The sequence below is a fragment of the Macadamia integrifolia genome, chromosome 3 (assembly GCF_013358625.1).
Source record: "Macadamia integrifolia cultivar HAES 741 chromosome 3, SCU_Mint_v3, whole genome shotgun sequence".
In the NCBI taxonomy this organism is placed as follows: Eukaryota; Viridiplantae; Streptophyta; class Magnoliopsida; order Proteales; family Proteaceae; genus Macadamia; species Macadamia integrifolia.
The window spans coordinates 15063203-15085935 of NC_056559.1; the positions used below are offsets into that span (position 1 = coordinate 15063203).

Sequence of the window (22733 nt, forward strand, 5' to 3'; positions counted from 1 at the left end):
CAGAGAAATGTTGAACAAGCAAACCTGCACATTTACAGATGCAGAACTAGCCAGTAAAACATATGCTCCAAAGAAGCAGAATCAGCAAATTTGTTAAGAAGAATTATCATATCTGGAAGATGCTTTCAAGAGGTGGTACAAGATTGAAGTCAGAATGGTTCAGGCTATGCCAAAAAGAACCACTAGATTATTCGAAGTGAGAAAAACCATCCACAGCTGATGCAACACCCCGCCCAACCCAACAAAAAAAAGAGAGCGCCAAACTCGGATTAGGAGAAGATAAAACAAGCTACAAAGAAAGCTCAATTCGTATACAAAAATGTGTGACCTCAGTAAAATGAGGGTAACTTACCGAAGTTGACAAACTTCTTCAGAAAACCAATTGCTAAGTTCTAGGTTCAAATTTAACTCTCAATTGGAAAATCACAATTTGAATGCTCAAAATTCACTGCTTATTACATGAGAATTGGCCACACTATTTATAGGCCTTAAAAAAATTGCAAAATGACTTAACTACCCTCCTTACAAATCTTTATGTAGATTACATAATTCAAATCAAAAGTCCCAAATCCAATAGTCAAGTGATGATATGGACTAATTACAAAATGACTTGGTAGAGAAAACAACAATTACAAGAAGAGAGTGCAAAGATCAAGGGTTACTTCAAGACTCTAGGTGGAGTTCTTCCGAGGCTAGGCTAAGAACATCCTTCATAAGATTCTTTTAGTCTCCAAGGAGACTCATGGACATGACACAAATTGAGTTGTCTAGAACATAGTTAGCAAAAAAGGTAAACAAAAGAAGAAGAATAAGAAGAAGAAGAAGAAGAAAACGGATGGTACGGGTTTTAAACAGTAAAAAATTTCAAACGATACAAAAAAAAAAAAGAAAACGGAAAACGAACGGTACGAGTTTTAAACGTGTAGATTTCAAACAAACGGGACGAAAAAAAGGGTAATATACTTGTACAAATTAAAGAATTATTACATGAATACCTGCATCTAATGTTCAAAACAACTACAATATCCAACACTAATGCATATATATCTCATGTCTCATTATAAGTTTTATGACATATAATTGAATATCATCCAACACCAATTCTAAATTCATACACCACACATGTCCAAGTTTTATTAAGCAATGTGGCTTGGCTATGATGTTGTTTATTGTTGTCAACATAGTCAACACACTCTTGGAGTAATGTATTTTCAATTTGAGTAGGGAATCGTCACTTTAGGAAAAAAATTCAGCAAATGCATTAGTTTGTATCTCAATTTCGGAGTCCATACATTGATATTGAGTTGAAGGTGATATCATGAGAAATATAGGCCATTGAGTTAGTTAGCTTCAAGCTGGCAAAAGAATCAAATTGATCAGAGTTCGGGAGAGAGATATGATCAATTAAGTAGACATTATGTTCAACAAGTTAAGTCTTAAAAACGGGCCAAAAAACAGGAACTTGTTTAACACGTTTTAAACGTGTTTAGAACAGGAATGCTTGCCGTTTGCAGTTTTTTCAAGTATCTTTGGGAAGCATACAGAAAAACGTGTTTTAAACGGTAAAAAAAGAAAACCTGTTTAAAATAGAGTTTTAAACGTGTTTTTGCTAACAGTGGTCTAGAAGGGGTTGGTCCAAAGTGATTGTCACATCATCTTCCACCATGGGAGGTAGATGATCTCTAAGAGGAGCTCACAAAATTGGGCCAGTATTGATTGGAGCTGGACTTGAATTAGCCTTAGTTAAGGACCAACCTTGTTTATACTGGTGGTTCCTAGTTTTGGCTTGAGCACTTTATGGGTCTCGTGAACTTAAGCTTGAATTATGAGTTGATCTCCTAAGTTGTGTAGGATGGTCAAGATGGGCCTTCAATTGAGTGGTGACATGTAAAGCACGTGACCACTCAAGAAGATTGCAACCCCCCCCCAAAAAAAAAGATTGTATTGCACATGATGACTCAAGTCAATCCCAACTTGACCAACCTACAAAACTAAAGAGATCAGCTCGTATTAAAGCCAAAAGCCCATGAAGTGCTCAAGCCTAAGACTAAGAACAAGGCCGGTCCTTGGCTAAGGCTAACTCAAGTCCCCCTCCAGTCAGCCTTAGCCCAATTTTGTGTGCTTGTCTTTGAGACCCTCAATATCCTATAATGGAAGATGATGTGGCATCTACTTTAGACCAACCCCTTATTGAAGAAACCCTTGATCTTTGCACTCTCTTTTGGTAATTTGTTGTCTTTTCTACTAGGTCATTTTGTAATTGATCGATATCGTCACTCATTCACTTGATCATAGGATTTGAGACCTTTGCTTTGAATTATGTAATCAACATAGGGATTTGTAAGAGAGTGTAACTAAGTCATTTTGCAACTATTTTTAGGCCTATAAAAAGTGGCCAATTCTCATGTACTAGGTAGTGAATTTTGAGCAATCAAATTGTGAATTCTACAATTAAGAGTTTACTTTGAACCTAAGTTTCATTTCTTCCTAAAAGAGTTGGAAGTTTCTACTTCACTTGCATTCTAGAAGAGTTGCAAGATCTCATTAGAGCTACAACCTTAGAAGAGTAGCATTTCAGCCCCATAACTATCCATATTCATCTCTTTGCAATTTCAGAATCTGTCCAGTGCATATACCTCTACTTCAAGCAATTTGTCAAAGACCTACACGGGTTTTCCGAAGAAGAGTTTGTCAACAAAGTTGTATATCCATCAGCCCTCGACCTTTTGGTTCTGGTATCACTTCAATCCAATTTATATTTAATAAATTATCCTTATTTTACTGAGGTTGCAAGTTTGTGGAAATTTCTGCATCCGAATTGAACTTTCTTTGAAGCTTGTTTTATCTTCTCCCAATCCGAGCTTAGCAATCTCCTTTGGGTGGTATCATCGTTTGGTATCAATACCATAGTTACCATATAGACTAGGCCAGTGATCACTAACCAATGAATGATATATCTTGGCATTCTTTTTCTCTTCACCCCACAAACTAAGTTGGCACCATTTAGTTTGAATAGACTTGGTGACAATGCAAGAAATTCAAGAACCAATGATCAGAATTTAAGAACCAATCACTGATCACATTTGATCATATAGAATCTTCCTTCAACAAACTCATTTCAGTCGTAAAGCAATGGGTGGAAGAGAAGAAGACAATCCACCGGCAATGGAAGATGAAATGGCTCCAATTATTGTAGAAGAACCACAAGTAAAGGAACATAAAATGGTTGATCTATTGATCGAACCAGTCAAATTTGTTCTTCCACATTGCAACTTCAACAACAAACTCATTATCGCTGATTTGTACGGTTGGATCACAGTCTAGTCATTGGTTTCGTTGGGTCAAGGACAATAGCGTGTGTTGAAGATTCTCACGTTTACAAAACTCAAGGGTGTGTTTAAGCAAGGGGGAATTATGCACGACTGGTTTGGTTTGGTTCATGTTACGGTTCAACTCATGGCCTTGGTCCAAACAATGGTTCAAATCTAGTTCTTCTAAAAGCTTAAATCATGAAGCTAGTTTGAGACTTCAATAAGGCATGTGATTACATAAATCAGGAATTTCATCTTCACACAACTTGTGGGATCCAATTGAAGGATTTCTATGGCTTGCAATTACTAGATTCCTAAAATTTAGGAACCAAATCTTCTGCCTAACCATTACTTATAAGTAGAATATTTATTTCGTATATTTGAATATTGTTATAAGTGAGACTAGTTCATATCCACTCCCATTCTTAATTCAGTTTTAGTGTCCAACTTGGTGTCAGTTTCCTGAACAAGGAACTCCAACTGAGTTCATGCAAGGAGGAAATTTCTTTTCGAGATTCTGATTAGTTTATAAGATAAATTATAAATACATTTGTAGGGCTAAACTACAGCCTAAGATTTGATACTGTAATGAATTAAGGTTTAATTATATTTTGAAGTGGAGATTGATGTCTCTCTCTCCTCCCACGATATGGGGCTTTCTCTCTTCTCCCTCTTTCTCTCTCCCAAAGATTTAGTTTCCCTCTTCTCTTTTATCTCATACCTGCGATCTGAAAACCCATCCCCAGCAGATCCATCTCTCTGATCTGCATCAATCACTCAACTCTCAACCAGATAATATCAACATGGCACTGACTAAGGATTAGCCCATCAAGAACAGATTTCGGATCCTTCATGTATAACATGAAATCATCTAATGATTTAAACCATCTAGAAATATCCTAAAAGCGCCTAAACAACAAATTGGAAATCTACTATTGTTTTTCTTGACTCAATGAAAAGAGTAGCTTGACACATTAAAATATTATACTTAATTTTTTGATATATTAAATTTAATATATGAACAGACAAATGGATAAAAAAGGTACAAACAGGAACAAATATGTATTGTGCACTAGTGCTCATACAATAAACCAATTGCTTGTGACAATATATTTTTCCAATACTTAGTTAGCTAATTATATATCAATATATCAAACCACAAGACCAGCTAAGCAATAGTAAGAAGGAAAAGTATAGACAGCAACATGCAGACATTATACAGACTTAGACAAATATCACCCAATGCAAAAGACCTGCAGTCTGATGGACGATGTGGATCAGAAATATACCAATTCAAGTAGATAAAGTGGCTGAGTTATGAGAGAAATCAAAATGATCCACCAAACGATAAAATTCCTCCAGAATCCTAATCAAGAAATGAACTGTGCTCAAGTTTCAAATAAATACTGAACAAATCATAAAGGTGGTTTCCTATGTAATTTAATACTGTTATTGAATGACCAAAACAGTACCAAAACAGATTCGTTTCAATAAAATTCCAGATCAGGGAGAAGTATCATAAATCAAAACCAGGTGGTCAGACGGCCTCCTAACTCAAAGAGAGTTCAGAAAACAATGTGCAGAATACTTGCTGAAAGTTTGAGTTTGATCCAGCGGTTGGATAAGAAATTTTGAGCCAATCCTGGTTGACTAGGAGAGGGATATACCAATGGAATTTACCACTCAAAACAGAATTCAGAAAATAGGAATGTATAGATCAAACGACTCAGTATTCTGTGGACAGGATTCAACTTAAGAACAGGGGAAGAATAGTAATACTGAAATAAATCCAGATCAGCAGGTCTGGTCTGCCTGAGATTCTAATCAAGTGCGTTGTCTAGGATGAAGAACTCAAATTCTGAGAGTGATCCAGTGGTCAGATTCTCTCAATTGAAATACATGCAAGAAAATCTAGAATTACTTGAATAACGGAGAAGATGATGGAGGAAGGAATATAATGATAAGGGAAGGAGAAGAGCACCCGGGCTTCCCACTGCAAGGTGTTTGAATGGATCAAACACCGACCAGCCTTGATCAAACACAAGAATCTTCACCAATGGAGAAGAATAGCAGCGACAGCTTTCATAAATCACAGCCTTGATCAAACACAAGAATCTTCACAAATGGAGAAGAAGAGCAGCAGCAGCTTTTCATTAATCAAAATTCGTGTACAATGCTAGGCCACATTACCAAATTATATAGAAGACTCAAAAATAGACTCTTACACTAAACAGTAAGTGCTTAACACAATCCTTAATTAATAAAGTAACCTAAAGTGATTAGGAAACTGAAAAACTATAAGAAACTGGCTCAAAAAAGGGCTGGACCTATAAAATAATCCAGCCTAACCAAAACACTTAATAATAATTAAAATAAAGAAATAAAGACTCTTACTTAACTGATTCCATTATGCAGTCTTACTACCCATATTTTAAGTTAGTTAAAATGACCAATTACATTAAAAACCCAATGGACAATAGGCCCAGCATGTATAGAACCCAAACCAAGGCTTATTCCTAATAATACAATCCCATGTTGGTTATGTATCGGCATCAATAAGGAACAAAAGCAAAGTCGCTAAGGTATGAGTCTGCAAAAGTTCTATTTGTCGGTTCAAATCTGACCGGTTCCTACAACACCATTCCAGTTTCCAACCCACAATCTTTAGTGGTCGTATTAGATATAGTGTTACCATATCAGGAGACAAGTCCTTATAGGACTCCTTGTTCTCCTAGTCTTTCCCTACTTGTGTAATCCTATTTATAGAAGGCAGCTGTATTAAAGGAGTACACTAACTCTAACGATTGTAATCTGCATATAAGAGTTGGCCTTACAATTACAGTAAGGTGCTGGAGGTTGGTTGAAGATGATATTGCATCGCATTCATAACCAGCCTTGAAGTAATGAATTAGAAAGAAAGAAGTAGGAAGTACATGAGAAGACTCTTTCTTGATCCCCTGGATAAATTAAGGAAGGGATATTACACCAGCCTATGGAAGAAAGTATCAGCACATAATAAGGCAAAGGGAACATCATTTTTCCCCTTTCTCATCCTTCTTCATACTCCTCTATAAATTCAAGAGATTAATATCTCAAATACAACATGACAATTAAACAGTCAATTGCACTTGTCCAATTAGGTAGGACTCATTCAGACGATATTTGAACCTTTGTAATGAACTTATTTATAGCAGCATTTGCAATATATCTTTGTTTCCAAAAGACTTATCATTAGTATCACCAATAAATAAATTGAATGATCCCTGCAATAGACTCCCAGAAGTTTTTTTATTTTTTTAACATGGACTTTTACCAAGCAGGGAATATTATTTGAAATCATGTTTAAACAACAAATGTATAGTTATCACACCCTACCAATCAGAGAACACTAAACAGACAAACCATTTAGTAACTATGATATATCCAAATCAGAGCTATCAAATAGTTGTAAAATCTGCTAGTGCCAAAATCCTTCAAATACATAGCATGCATGCCAGAAAGCTTCCGAGTATGATCAATGGAAAATTAGCAACATTCCAAGCTTGAGCTATAAGCCTGCTGTGAATACTACAAAGCTTTAGTTTTTAATAATCCTTTCTTGAGAAACTTGCCTAACGATCCTATTTTAATTGATTAGTCACAGGCTGAAAATTCGAATCAGCCAAAGGCATGATATTTCGTTTCAGAAGTGAAGAATTATCCTACCATTTCACCAAACATACAGTCAACTTATATTGTCACTATAAACTACATGAACCATAAAGAAACATAAATCTACGATTCCATCAAACCATTCTTCATGTAAACAAGCCGAAAGGGTGATATAATTGAACGAACCTTCGATTGCCTCCCTGGGCGTCTTAAACCCCAAACCAATGCTTTTCCAGTAACGGTTTCCGCCTTTGCCAGGCCTTTTACCCTTCCCGGACTTCTTCGAGCTACAACGATTGTGATCATCATAGTGAGAATAACAAAGTAGCTACAATGGAGGATAGGAACACGCAAAAACATAGCTGGATACACAAAATGACAGTTCCAATAATTGATCTCACCTCAAAAACACCTTCGGCTGCTTCAGAAAAGCCTTCTCCGTCTGCATTAACAAAAAATATCAACACAAACAACCATCAATAGAAGAAACAATAAGAAAGGAGGAGAACAAGAGGTTAAAAGTCCCTGTGATTTAGAATCTAACCTGTTCCGCCATGACTGAGAAATGCTCTTTGGAGGAGGAGGAGGACAACGAAGAGCAGCAAGAGGAGAGGCGGAAAAAAGTTGTCTGTGACCTATAAAAGAGAAAACCCTAACCAGTAGACTACGGGTGGAACAGGGCAGGGAAACCCTAACTAGCAGACCAGGGTGCAAGAGGGTTGGTTGGACCGGGCTTCTTAAAACCCTAGCCCAACCTTGAATCCCTTTAACTGGTCACAAACCCGCCCTGACCATGACTCAGGGCCACAAAACTTCAAATCAGGCCCAACCCTTATCCACCCTAATTGCCCTTGATTTTTCAAGGTTGGGCCGAGATGACCCTGATTGACTCTCGTTTGCCATCTAGGATCGGGTATACCCTGATTTGCCATCAAGGGTTAAGTATATTCTGATCCTGACCCTGCAAAATATGAAATAACTAAAAAATAAAAAATATTCATAATAAAGAGGAGATTAAAAAAAAAAAAAAAAAACCCACAAAGTCACAAATTACTTGTCATGAGGAGAACATTCTAAAACAAACATTCAAACAGTCCAAATAATTCCAACTATTATAGTAAATAAAGAAGAGATCATCTTAAGAAAGCAAATAATCCAAAAACTTTCAATTATTTGTCATGATGAAAAAAAAGATCTTAATAAGGCAAACAATCTGAATATCTCAAAACCCTTGTCATGTTAAACAAAGAGAAGAACATCCTAAAAAAACAAAAAAATTCCAAAGTCAACATCAGGGACAAAAACCAGGGCCGGGTCAGGCCAAAAGTCAAGGTAAAAAATTCAGGGCCGGATCAAGGCGGGCTGGGCTGGCGAAAGACATCAACCCTTACCCTCCCCGACCCTGACTCAAGGTCAAAAATTTTAGGGTCGGGCCGGCCCTCAGGGCCAAAATTTTTGGGTCAGTACTTGTTCGGGGTTAGGACAGGCCAAGGGTGGGTTCGGGCTATCAAGGCCAAACTTGCACCCCTATAGTAGACTCGCAACCTCTATAATTTCTAGAAACTAACTGGGCCTCTGAAGGCCCACCAAAGACCAGTCTGACCCGATTGACACCCTTTTCCACAATACTTTTTCAATGTTTTATTTTGCCCCTCACAAGTCGTTAACTTTTTTCCAAAAAAAAAAAGGTTAATTTGGATTGAAATTTGACATGTCAACAGAAGACTTAGATTGCCACATGACAAATCTTTGGGTTGAAACAAAAAACCCTAAGTAGGCAAACGAGCTTATATTTCTATTAGTAAATAAATTTCTGAATTTTAATGAAATATAAGGTTCCATTTGGTATTGTTCTAAAAAAATTTTTTTGGAGTTTTTTCGTTCTATTGGAACGAAAAAACAGAATCTTCTGTTTGGTGCACTTATGGCCTGTTTCTGTTTTTTTTGAACAAAAACTGGAAAAAAAAAAAAAAAACTGAAAAAACGAGATTGAACGGAACTCCATTTTGGAGTTTCATCTTCCCAGTTTCGTTCCATTTTATAAAAAAAAAAAATATATATCGTTCCCGATAAAAATCTGAAATTTTGAAACACCATTTTTTTGTTTAAAAACTGCATTTTAACACAGAAACTGAAATTTTAGTTTTTGACACGAAACGGCGTTTCTGGAACAGAAACGATACCAAACGGGCTCTAATAAGTTTTGTTCTTATTTTATTGTAGAAAAAAAGGGTGGAGATGTTAGCGGGTTACCAAGAAGTATGTTAGCACTTGTTGATTGTTAAATTAGATAGATTAAATCCATACCATTGATGAAATATAGTATGCATATATGATTTGGGAGATTTGTACAAAATACAAAAAACACATAATAAGCACTAGAAGTCTAGAACCATTCCATTGCTTTTTATTCTCTTTCCTCATCTCTTCGTCTTCTTCATCTTTTCCTTCTGCTGGCTCCCTTTTCTCAATTTCATCCCATCTGCAACCGAATCCACCCCACGTCTCTTTTCTCCTTTTTTGCAATCCCACTCCCACCCAACCCTGCAACTCCGCTGACTTGTATATAATTTAAATTCTCAAAAAAATGTAATGAAAAGCCGAAACAAAAAGCCAAAACAGAAAAGTTATCATTTTTTAGCGCTATGTACAAATCCAACCTACCTTTGTCAAAGTCCACGAAAATGCGAAAATATAGCCAAAGTAAGGAGGAACTGCATAAGCGAAACCAGAGTGTTCATTTCCCTTAAATTTAAATATAGAATTTCGCAAATAGTCAATTTAAAACATTTCCATAATCTCCAATTGTCAGACATACCACATCAATAATCCACATGGCATAACCAGATGGGTTACCTCACTCTATGGACAGGACCATCAATTATCAATACCCTCTGAGGAGAGGCAGACCATTCCCATGACAGGGTTGAGCTTTGCCATTCTGGTGAACAATGGATTAGAAAACCCCCACACCCAACCCATCTTTAATGATTCTGTGCCCGAGTCTGGTATTCACAAATATAGGCATGAGATTCATGGATCGCATAACTGGATTCGCTACTATATGATGTGTAGTAAAGATAATGGAAACCTTAGGCAAATATTGTCGAGAAAAGGGGTACTTCACACCCGAAGTTAGATGTCTATGTGATCACCCCTGTATTATTTGAACATGAGTAGGTATGACAATTCTAAGTTCTGACCATGGATGTATAATGTGACTTGACAACATGTTATGTTTCAATTTGAAATTTAATAGTCTCATACCTGACATCCCCCCTCCAGTGTATATCCTCACACCACTACTGTACAGTCTTGTAGACCTGTTTGGTAGTTCCTAAATTCAAGTTGATTCCCCGCTCTTGGGAAGCTATGGCTCAGGCCATTGCAAGTAGGGAACCGTCTACCTTGATATACCATAAACTTGAAAACAAAATGAGGTCACCGCTACTTCCATCAAAATAACTAAAAGAAAGTCATCTTGTCTTACATCAAAATAACTATAAACCATAAACAAAGAGTGCTACAAGATGCAAGTCAAAAAGAACAATACAAATAAAGACATGGCAGATAGGTGTTTATTTTCCCTATATCTCGATCTAAAGCTCAAAATTCCAAAACTCCAGAGCCGAGGTGAAAATTTTCCCCTTTCTACTGCTAGGAGATGATTCTTACATTCCGGTGAATGCCTTCTTCACCCCACCAGATGATCCAGCTGGATTAACCTTCAATACATTGAACCTTACCGTCTTGGATAATGGTCTGAACATAAAACATAAGACATTTTTTAGCAGATAAAAATGGTGGGTCTAGTTCTGGCAGACGTGCATATGAATTGAAAATGGAAGCTTTCAAATTAGCTGGCACTTACCTGCACTGGCCAACAATCACGTGGTCCCCCTCCTTCACACGGAAACATGGTGAAATATGGGCAGGTATATTAGAGTGCCTCTTCTCATATCTGAAAAGTCCACAATTACAAATTCAGACTCTCCTACCCTCAAAGATAACATCAGGGTGGGTAATGTGAAAGAGTTTTGAAAATGTCACTTGCCGCTGGTACTTCTTAACATAATGAAGGTAATCACGACGAACAATAATTGTTCTCACCATCTTAGCACTGTGGCAGGTACCTGCAAGAATACGGCCCCTGATGGAGACACTGCCAGTGAAGGGGCATTTCTTATCAATATAGGTCCCTGCAAACAACACAACTTTCTCAAAATCTGGGTTTAAACTGAGTCGCAAGGGATGTGTCAACCAATAATCATAAAGCATTCACAACCAGCCTGGTTGATTGGTTTCTTATCAAACCCACAACCTCATATTGTTCATGTTTATTTTATAAAACCTCATTTTTATCCTTTTTCTCTCGATAAGTTCTATTACAAGCAACAGTCAAATCACCAAACAAAAAACCAATGATATATATATATACATAGCTGTCATGGCGTCGCCTAGGTGTCACCAAGGCGACGATTTGGCGTCCTGGAAGAAAAAGGAGTTCATGGCAGTGCTACGATTTATGTGACTCACAAATGGCGATCGCCATTGGCTGATAGGCGTTGCTATGGCACCGCCATGAACGCCAGGTCACGCCTGATTCACTAAACGGTTGATTTTTTTGTAAATTGCAAGGTGATTTTGATAGTGCTATATTGATTTTTGATGATTTGATGTTGCTCAATGTTGGTTTTATATGTTATAGGGTATATATTGTAGGCTTGTAGCATGTTAAATAACTTTAGAAAATAGGGAAAATAAACAAGTAACATACTAAATAACTTTTGAAAATAGGAAAAATAAAAATTGACACATGAGCGATTTGACCGCCATGGCAATGCCATAATGGGCGATTCATCGCCAAATCGATTAGCCACCCCTCCACCGCCTAGGATCGATTTGATGCCATGACATATATATATATATATATATATATATATATATATAAGATGACTAAATGATGCAAAAAACCTACTATTAAACAAATTCTGCACCAATGCATATGCAAAAGGAGGAATTCATCCCAATCACCAGTTAGATATGGATTTGCGGATCTCAATTCCACCATCCATGATCTCAAAAAGTGCTTTACAAAAATATCAATCACCTAAAACAGAAAGTTGCTAGGAAATAGATACAATAATGAACACAAGACTTGATAAAATGGAAAACCAATAGAACAAGCAAACCAGCACATTTCCAGATGCAGAACTAGCCAGTAAAACATATGCTCCAAGGAAGCAGAGTCAGCTAATTTGTTAAGAAGAATTACCATATCTGGAAGCTGCTTTCAAGAGGTGGTACCAGATTAAAGTCAGCATAGTTCAGGCTATGCCAAAAACAACCAGTAGATTTTTTGAAGCAAGAAAAACCATCCATAGCTGATGCAACCCCCACCCCCCCCCCCCCAAAAAAAAAAAAAACGAAGATTGCCAAACTCAGACTGGGAGAAGATAAAACAAGCTACAAAGAAAGCTCAGTTTGGATTCAAAAACGTGACATCAGTAAAATGAGGATAACCTACTGAATTTATATTGGATTGTTGTTATTCCAAAACAAAAAGTTCGAGGACTATGGATCTACAACTTTGCTGACAAACTCTTCTTCGGAAACCCAGTGCAGGGATCTCCGAAAAATTGCTTGAATTAGAGGTTTATGCTGCACTAGACAGATTACAAAATGCAGCTCTTCTAGGATGATTCTAGCTCCTAACGAGGTTGTGCAACTCTTTAAGATGCAAGTGAAATAGAAAATTCCAACTTTTCTAGGATGGAATGAAACTTCTTCAAGGTTTCAAGGGAGAATTATTCTCGGTTCAAAGGAAACTCTCAATTGAAAAATCACAATTTAAATGCCCAAAATTCACTGCGTAATACATGAGAATTGGCCACACCATTTATAGGCCTAAAAAAAAGTTGCAAAGTGACTTAACTACCCTTCCTTGCAAATCTCCATGTAGATTACATAATTCAAAGCAAAAATCTCAAATCCAATGATCACGTGATGATATGGACTTAATTACAAAAAGACTTGATAGAGAAAACAACAAATTACAAGAAGAGAGTGCAAAAATCAAAGGTTGCTTCAAAACTCTAGGTGGATTTCTTCTTCCAAGGCTAGGCTAAGAACATCCTTCCAAAAGATTATTTTAGCCTCCAAGGAGAGATTCTTGGACATGACGCAAATTGAGTTGTCCAGAAAGGGTCGGTCAAAAGTGGATGTCACATCATCTTCCACCATGGGAGGTAGATGGTCTCTAAAGCCACATTTGTTTAGCGGGATGTCTGGGGGAGTTTTAGTGGGAGTGGGACCCACATGGGAATGGGGTGGGAGCTATTAACCGACAAGAGTGGAAGAGTTACACTTCCCCTTAACTTTCCCATTCCACATCCGTTTTGTTGAAAAGGGGAGAGAGAGAGAAGGTTTCCATTTACCTGCAAGCTCCAAATGGAAAATAGCGATGGTGGATCTCAAACTCACATGCTATTATTCTCCATCTTCATTTCCTCTTCTTCTTCTTCTCCCCAATGTTTTTTCTTAAGCTTAAAGCATAGGCGCAAGCTCCCTGTAGATTTAGGCAGTGCATCTCCTTCTCTTTTTCTTCTTCTTCTTGTTCGATTTTCACCTTTTTTTTTATTAGTTTAATCATGCAAACCAGGTGCATCTTCTTCGATCCTCCCCTATTTTGTTCTTTTTCCCCTATGCTTTCAACCCAGGTGGAAGAGTGATGGGGCTAATTACCCCCTTCCTCAATCCCTTGTGCCAAGGCCATAAGCAGCGATCATATTTCATGGTGAAGAGCTTCACAGTCTTGTTCTCTTCTTTCATGGACCTTTTTTTGTGTTTAAATTCTTTCACTGTCTTTTTCTCTTTTTTCATCTTAAGCCCTCTTTGGTATCATTTTTCTTTTTTACTTTTACTTATTTAACAAAAATCATTAATGAAAACAATTTTATATCAAAACATAAAAATGGTTTGATAACTACTTAGTAAAAATGGTTTTTTGTGAGAAATAGTTTGGTACCTCTATGTGCAAAATGATTTTTTGAAGAAATGGGTGAAGAGATTCCCTTCACCCATCTTTTTTATAACAGTCTTTTTCCACTTTGGATTGAAGAAGAGGGGGCAAGGGGCCTGGATTTCTAATTACAAAGCAAATGACTACTTTACCCCTCCATATTGAGACTTTAAGCACGTGCTCATTAAAGTTCAGTGCAAAAATAACTAAAAATCAATTTTGGCCAAAACACATAAATGACTCTTGACCTCTTTTTCGTTTTTGTGTTTTATCATTTTTTTTTAAATAGAAATAAGTTCCATAAATGATACCAAATGCATCCAAAACTATTTTTGTGAACAAAAATCAAAAAGAAAAATGATACCAAAGAGAGCTATAGCAAGGATGCAACGGCTGGTCAGGGGAATAGTTTGGTGCAACGGCAAGTGCGATGGTGCAACGACTGGGCACATTGATGGCGGTAGCAGAGCTTGAAGCCATGGGCAAGTTTGGGTGATGCACAATGTTCTCTCGTGCCATCTACGACTGTTTTCCCTCAGATTTTCAGCAAAGTCCCACCGATTCAGCAAGACTTTGTGAGAGGGTGGGGTGGGAGAATTCCACAGACATATCGACTGACAGGGAATTACACAAATATTTTTGTTGTCTACCCAAAACCCCACCATTGATGACCAAACGAATTCAAAAGCTAATGGGGCGGAATGGTTCATACAACTATCCCACCCCATCAAAATCCTACTAAACAAACGAGGCCTAAGAGGAGCACACAAAATTGGGCTAGGGTTGATTGGAGCTAAACTTCAGCTAGCCTTAGCCAAGGACTGACCTTGTTTGGATTGGATCCTAGTTTTGGGCTTGAGCACTTCATATGTCTCGTGAGCTTTAGCTTGAATTACGAGTTGATCTCCTAACTTGTGTAGGTCGGCCAAGCTGAGCCTTCACTTAAGTGACATGAAAAAGCACGTGACCACTCAAGAAGATTGCAAACCCCCTCCCCCAAAAGGAAATTGTATTGCACATGACCACACAGTCAAAGCCCAACTTGAACAGCCTACAAAACTAAGAAGAACAACTTATCAGCTCAAATTAAAGCTAAAAAGCCCATGAAGTGTTCATGCGTAAGACTAGGAACAAGGCCAATCCTTGGCTAAGGCTAACTCAAGTCCAACTCTAATCAATCCTGGCCCAATTTTGTGTGCTTATTTTTTAGACCCTTTATCTCTCATAGTGGAAGATGATGTGGCATCCACTTTAGACCAACCTCATCTTAAAGAAACCATTAATCTTTGCACTCTTCTTGTAATTTGTTGTCTTCTCTACTAAGTCATCTTGTAATTGATCTATATCATCATTTGACCATTGGATTTAGAACTTTTGCTTTGAATTATATAATCAACATAAGGATCTGTAAGAGAGTGTTCCCAAGTCATTTGCTACTATTGTTAGAACTATAAAAAGTGGCCAATTCTCGTGTACTTGGCAGTGAATTTGAATCAATCAAATTATGATTGTACAATTAAGAGTTTCCTCTGAACCTAAAATAGTTCTTCTCCCTTGAAACCTTAAAGAAGTTCTATTTCATCCTAGAATGGTTGAAAATTTATGCTTCACTTGCATTCTAGAAGAGTTGCAAGATCTCACTAGAGCTACAGTCAACCTAGAAGAGTAGCATTTCAGCCCCATATCTATCCATATTCATTTCTTCACAATTTCAAAATCTGTCCAGTGCATATACTTCTACTCCTACTTCAAGTAATTTTTCAGAGATCCCACACTGGTTTCCCGAAGAAGAGTTTGTCAACAAAGTTGTAGAGCTTTCTTTGAAGCTTGTTTTATCTTCTCTCAATCTTTAGGTGTTTTCATCGTTTGGTGTCAATACCATAGTTACCATATAGACTAGGCTAGTGACCACTAACCAATGAATGATATATGTTGGCATTCTTTTTCCCTTGACCCCACACAAACTAAGTTGGCACCATTTAGTTCGAATAGACTTGGTGACAATGCAAGGAATTTAAGAACCAATCACCGATCATATTTGATCATATAGAATCTTCCTTCAACAAACTTATTTCAATCGTAACACAATGGGTGGAAGAGAAAGAATACGATTCACCGGCAATGGAAGACAAAATTACTCCCATTATCATTGAAGAACCACCAGTAGAGGAACATACAATGGTTGATCTATTGATTGAACCAGTCATTTGTTATTCCACATTGTGACTTCAAAAACAAACTCTTTATCGCTGATTTGTACTGTTGGATCATGGTCTAGTTAAAGGTTTCGTTGGGTCAATGAGAATAGTTGCTGATCGTGTGTTGAAGATCCTCATGCTTACAAAACTCAAGGGTGTGTTTTTATAAACAAAGGGGAATTACGCATTACTGGTTTGGTTTGGCTCATATTACTGTTCAACCCATGGCCCTTGTCCAAAATATGGATCAGATCTGTTCTTCTAAAAGCTTATACCATCAAGCTAGTTTGGGACTTCAACAAGTCATGTGATTACATAATTCCTGATTTTCTGGAAGTTCTTCTTCACGCAATTTCTGGGATCCAATTGAAGGATTTCCATGGCTTGCGGTTACTAGATTCCTAAAATTTAGGAACCAAATCTTCAGCCTATCCATTGGTTATAAGTAGAATAGTTATTTCCTATCTTTTAATATTGTTAAGTTGTTAAGTGAGACTAGGACATATCCACTCCCTTTCTTAATTCAGTTTTAGTTTCCTACTTGGTGCTAAACAAGGAAATCCACCTTAGATCATGCAAGGAGAAAATTTCCTTTTCAGATTCTGATTAGTCTAGAAGATAAATTATAAATACAGTTGTAAGGCTACATTACAGCCTACGATTAGATACTGTAATAAATTTAGTTATATTTCAAAGTGGAGATTGATGCCTCACTCTCTCTCTCTCTCTCTCTCCTCCCACAATTTGGGGTTTTCACTCTTCTCCCTCTTTCTCTCTCCCAAAGATTTAGCTTCTCTCCTCTCTTTTATCTCATACCTGCAATCTGAAAACCCATCCCCAGCCGATCCATCTCTCTGATCTGCATCAAAATCTCAACTCTCAACCAGATAATATCAACATTGCACTGACAATGGATTAGCCCATCAAGAACAGATTTTGGATCCTTCATGTATAACATGAAGAAATCATCTAATGATTCAAACCATCTATAAATATCCTAAAAACACCTAAACAACAAATTGGGGATCTACTTCTGTTTTTTTCGACTCAATGAAAAGAGTAGTTTGACACATTAAAATATTCAACTTGATATTTTTATATATTAAATTTAACATATGAACAGGAAAAATGGATTAAAAAAGTACAAACCGGAACATATATGTATTGTGCACTAGTTCTCATACAATAAACCAATTTCTTGTCACGATATATTTTCCCAATACTAACTTAGTTGGCCACTTATATTTCAATACATCCATCCACCAGACCAGCTAAGAAATAGTAAGAGAAGGAAAAGTCCAATAGACAGCACTATGAAGACATTATACAGACACATAGTTTTTAAGGCGATAAGGCGACGGAGGCATCTGAGGGTCTTTTAGAGCGCCTTAGCGATAAGGCGGGCATAAAGCGTCGCCTTATCGACTAAAGCGTTCCTGTGTAATTTTTTTATAAAAGCAATCTATTTGGCTCAAATCTTAGTTGAATCCTATTACTCATATGTTAAATAAATATTAAAAGTTTATATTCATACCAATGAAAACAAATCAATAAAGTGAATAAACTAAGTTCATCTTCATCAATCATCAATCATCAATCATTAATCATCATAACATAATATAAATACATAATTATGAAACAAAATTATAAATATAAAGAAAAGAAGACATAAAAAATACAAGTATTTATTACACTTACCTCTATGATGCCAAAATGAGTGCCTAAGTCCTAAGGTCATCCACTATATTTCTACTCCCGTCAAAGAAGAATGAAGTTCACCGCTGCCAGAGCAAAATGGTGGCCTGGATCAATGGTTCTTCCTTGTTCCTTGATTCTTTCTCAAAGCTCTTTCTTAAAACCCTTGACAAAATCCAAACCATGTTTGTGAATCATGTTTTTGTTTTATTTGTTTTGGTTATTTTTGATGGAGTAAAGTTGATCCCATACATCTCAAGTGTTAACAAAATCATACACCTACCAATAAAAAATCTATATTTGGAATCTTCATCAAGTCATTTTAAAATGTGTTAAAAAAAAAAAAAAAAAAAAAACCCATAAGGCGCCACTTCACATAAGGAAGAGCACTGTCTTACCATCTCTAGACCGCATCAGCGCCTTAAAAACTATGTACAGACATAGCCAGATATTACCCAATGCAAAAGACCTGCCATCTGATGGATGATGTGGATCAGAAATATACCAATTCAACTAGCTAAAGTGGCTGAGTTACGAGAGAAATCAAAATGATCCACCAATTGATAAAAACATCAAGAATCCTAATCAAGATATGAACTGTGCTCAAGTTTCAAATGAATACGGAACGAACCATCAAGGTGGTCTCCTAGGTAATGTAATACGGTAATTGAATAACCAAAACAATGCTGAAACAGAATCGCTTCAAGAAAATTCCAAATTAAGGAGAAGTATCATAAATCAAAATCAGGTAGTCAGATGGCCTCCAAGCTAGTTCAGAAAACAATGGACAGAATACCTGCTGAAAGTTTCAGTTTGATCCAACGGTTGGATGAGAAATTTCGACCCAATCCTAGATGGACTAGGAGAGGAGTATAACAGTGAATTTACCACTCAAAATAGAATTCAGAAAATAGGAATATATTGATCAATCAACTCAGTATTCAAAGGACAAAATTCCACTCAAGAAATAGGGGAAGAATAGGAATACTGAAATAAATCTAGATCAGCAGGTCTGATCTGCCTGAGATTCTAATCGAGATCGTTGTCTAGGATGAAAATCTCAAAATCTGAGAGAGATCCAGTGGTCAGATTCTCTCAATTGAAATTCATGAAAAAAAAATCTTGCATATGAATCCTAGATTAAGAAAACTAGTTGCAGAAAACTAGGAGACAACTTACTTGAATAACGGAGAAGATGATGGAGGAAGGAACTTAATGATAAGGCAAAGAGAAGAGCACCCGTGCTTCCCACTGCAAGGTGTTTGATTGGATCAAACACCAACCAGCCTTGATCAAATACAAGAATCTTCACCCATCGAGAAGAAGAGCAGCAATAGCTTTCCATTAATCAAAACTCGTGTACAATGCTAGGCCACATTAACAAACTTATTTAGAAGACTCAAAAATATACTCTTATACTAAATAGTTAGGGCTTAACCCACTCCTTAATTGATAAAGTAACCTAAAGTGACTAGGAAACTAACTCAAAACAGGGCTTGCTTATAAAATCCTAATCCAGCCTAACCAAAACACTTAATAACAAGTAAATAAAGGAATAAAGACTCTTACTTAACTAATCCCATTATGTAGTCTTACTACCCATATCTTAAGCCAATTAAAATGACCTATTAAATTAAAAACCCAATGGGCAATAGGCCCAACTTGTAGAGAACCCAAGCATAGGCTTATTCCTAAAAAGACAAGCCCATTTTGGTTATGTATCTGCATCAATAAGTAACCCTGGCCAAGTGGCTAAGGTATGAGTCTACAAAAGTTCTATTCGTTGGTACGAATCTGACCGGTTCCTACAAAACCAATCCACTGTCAACCCACAATTCTTTAGTGGCCGCATTGAAAGGCCTTACAATTACCATAAGGTGCTGGAGGTTGGTTGAAGATGATATTAATTGGCAGTCATAACCAGCGTTGAAGTGAATGAATTAGAAAGAGAGAAGTAGAAAGGAAATGAGAAGACTCTTTCGTGATCACCTAGATATATTAAGGGATATCACGCCAACCTATGAAAGAAAGGATCAGCACGCACGAAAGCAAAGGGAATATCATTTTTATCCTCCTTCATACTCCTCTATAAATTCAAGAGATTAATATCTCAAATAAAACATGACAATTAAACAGTCAATTGCACTTGTCCAATTAGGTAGGACTCATTCAGACGATATTTGAACCTTTGTAATGAACTTATTTATGGCAGCATTTGCAATATATCTTGGTTTCCAAAATACTTATCATTAGTATCAGCAATAAATAAATTGAATGATCCCTGCAATAGACTCCCAGAAGTTTTTTTGTTTTTTTAACATGAACTTCTACCAAACAGGGAATACTGTCTGAAATCATGTTTAAACAACAAATGTATAGTTATCACACACTACCAATCAGAGAACACTAAACAGACAAACCATTTAGAAACTATGATATATCCAAATCAGAGCTAAAATCTGCTAGTGCCAAAATCCTTCAAACACATAGCATGCATGCCAGAAAGCTTCCGAGTATGATCGATTGATAATTAGCAACATTCCAAGCTTACGCTATAAGCCTGCTGTGAATATTACAAAGCTTTAGTTTGTAATAATCCTTGATTGAGAAACTTGCCTAACGATCCTGTTTTAATGAATCAGTCAGGCTGAAAATTTGAATTGGCCAAAGGCACGATATTTCGTTTCAGAAGTGAAGAATTAACTTACGACCCTACCATTTCACCAAACATACAGTCAACTTATATTGTCACTGTAAACTAAATGAACCATAAAGAAACATATCTCTACAATACCATCAAACCATTCTTCATATAAACAAGCCGAAAGGGTGATATAATTGAACGAACCTTCGATTGCCTCCCTGGGCGTCTTAAACCCCAAACCAATGCTTTTCCAGTAACGGTTTCCGCCTTTGCCAGGCCTTTTACCTTTCCCGGACTTCTTCGAGCTACAACGATTGTGATCATCATAGTGAGAATAACAAAATAGCTACAATGAAGGATAGGAACACGCAAAAACATAGCTGGATACACAAAATGACAGTTCCAATAATTGATCTCACCTCAAAAACACCTTCGGCTGCTTCAAAAAAGCCTTCTCCGTCTGCATTAACAAAAAATATCAACACAAACAACCATCAATAGAAGAAACAACAAGATAAACCATTGACGGCGCAGAGGGGTTGAGGGGTTAAGGTGTTGAGGGTTTCATCAATCAATAGCTGGGGCTTAGCCCTAACCTGTTCCGCCATGACTGAGAAATGCTCTTTGGAGGACGAGGACGACGAAGAGCAGCTAGAGGACAGGCGGAGGGACGTTGTGTCTGTGAAGAAGAGATAAGAAGCAGAGAAACCCTAACTAGTAGACTAGGGGTGCGTCAGGGTAGGGAATCCCTAACTAGTAAGTAGACTCCCAACCTCTATAATTTCCAGTACGACCCCGATTGACATCCTTTTCCATCCTACTTTTTCAATGTTTTATTTTGCCCCCTCACAAGTCGTTAACTTTTTTTTTTTTTTTTTTAAACAGATTAATTTGAATTGATGAATTGAAATTTGACATGTACACAGAAGACTTAGATTGCCATATGACAAATCTTTGGGTTGAAACAAAAAACCCTACGTAGGCAAACAGAGCTTATATTTCTATTAGTAAATAAATTTCCGAATGTTAATGAAATATAATAAGTTTTGTTTTTACTTTATTGTAGAAAAAAAGGGTGGAGATTCTAGTGGGTTATCAGGAAGTATGTTAGCATTTGCTGGTAGTTGGATTAGATAGATTAGATCTATGCCATTGATGAAATGTAGTATACATATACGATTTGGAAGATTTGTACAAAATACAAAAAACACATAATAAGCACTAAACCCATTCCATTGCTTTTTATTCTCTTTCCTCATCTCTTCGTCTTCATCTTTTCCTTCTGCTGGCTCTCTTTTCTCCATTCCATCCCATTTGGAGCCCAATCCACCCCACGGCCCTTTTCTCCCTTTTTGCAATCCCACTCCCACCCAACCCTGCAACTCTGTTGACTTGTATATAATTTAAATTCTCAAAAAAATGTAATGAAAAGTTGAAACAAAAAGCCAAAATGGAAAAGTTATCGTTTTTTAGCGCTATGTACAAATCCAACCTACCGATACTCTGATATGTGGTTGATTGAGTAGAGAAAAACAAAAACCAAACTCAATAGAATGAAGAAAGGCTGAAATTTGTCGAAGTCCACGAAAAATGCAAAAGTATAGCCAAAGTAAGGAGGAACTGCATAAGCGAAACCAAAGTGTTCATTTCCCATACCACATCAATAATCCACGTGGCATAACTAAATGGGTCACCTATGATATAAAATTTAAAAAATAAATAAATAAAGACCTAAGGATCACCTATAAGCACTCTATGGACAGGACCATCAATTATCAATACCCTATGAGGAGAGGTAGACCATTCCGCAGCGAAAGCATTCCCATGACAGGGTTGAGCTTTGCCATTTTAGTAAACTATGGATCTACAACTTTGCTGACAAACTCTTATTCGGAAACTCAGTGCAGGATCTCCGAAAATTTGTTGGAAGTAGAGTATTTGTTGCACTAGACATATTACAAAATGCAGCTCTTCTAGGATGATTCTAGCTCCCAACGAAGTCGTGCAACTCCAATCATAGATGGAGTAAGTGAACAGACCAGAAAGGAGGAGAATAAGAGGCATTAAGGCTCTGTACTGTAACATTCTAAAAAATGGGTTCTGATGTTTTTTTATTTTTTTGAAACAGAAATGAGGTAAAACCTGTATGGAAAGCCCGGTTCAATTTCTTGTTTTTTTTAAATGAACCGGGCACTTATGAGACTTTTGAATCC

At 36.9% G+C, this 22733-nt stretch overlaps 2 protein-coding genes across 6 annotated transcripts in view; both read right to left on the reverse strand.

The window, feature by feature from the left end:
• LOC122073107 (40S ribosomal protein S11-like) overlaps positions 1-7661 on the reverse strand; it is a 20243-nt gene extending 12582 nt beyond the window's left edge. For 2 of the 3 annotated variants that reach the window (XM_042637634.1, XM_042637632.1), the window contains exons 1-3: positions 7507-7661; positions 7364-7404; positions 7149-7249 (exon numbers count right to left, since the gene is read on the reverse strand). In XM_042637634.1, coding sequence (XP_042493568.1) covers positions 7149-7249; positions 7364-7404; positions 7507-7518 — 154 coding nt within the window. In that variant the 5' untranslated portion in view covers positions 7519-7661. The remainder of the gene's footprint in view (positions 1-7148; positions 7250-7363; positions 7405-7506) is intronic. The other variant, XM_042637633.1, reaches the window with a different exon arrangement.
• A 1575-nt stretch (positions 7662-9236) lies between these two features.
• On the reverse strand, positions 9237-21324 carry LOC122073106 (40S ribosomal protein S11). 3 transcript variants are annotated; one of them, XM_042637630.1, is made up of 8 exons: positions 21117-21322; positions 20940-20980; positions 20725-20825; positions 11017-11161; positions 10834-10923; positions 10638-10724; positions 9627-9676; positions 9237-9506 (listed from the first exon to the last, which is right to left on the reverse strand). In XM_042637630.1, the coding sequence occupies exons 1-8, from the start codon at positions 21126-21128 to the stop codon at positions 9436-9438; spliced, it is 597 nt and encodes a 198-aa protein (XP_042493564.1). In that variant the 5' UTR covers positions 21129-21322; the 3' UTR covers positions 9237-9435. The 3 variants fall into 3 exon arrangements, with proteins under 3 accessions (XP_042493564.1, XP_042493563.1, XP_042493565.1); XM_042637629.1 differs by having other exon boundaries at positions 9237-9676; positions 21117-21324; XM_042637631.1 differs by lacking the exons at positions 9237-9506; positions 9627-9676 and having other exon boundaries at positions 10387-10724; positions 21117-21318.
• Positions 21325-22733: the final 1409 nt, after the last annotated feature.

Bases quoted from the DNA above. Each gene is read 5' to 3' on its own strand.
- LOC122073106 (XM_042637629.1), bottom strand. The intron at 11,162-20,724 runs GTTCGTTCAATT...TGTTGTTTGCAG, and splicing joins GCCCAGGGAGGCAATCGAAG to GGACCTATATTGATAAGAAA. The intron at 10,924-11,016 runs GCAAGTGACATT...TGGACTTTTCAG, and splicing joins TATGTTAAGAAGTACCAGCG to ATATGAGAAGAGGCACTCTA.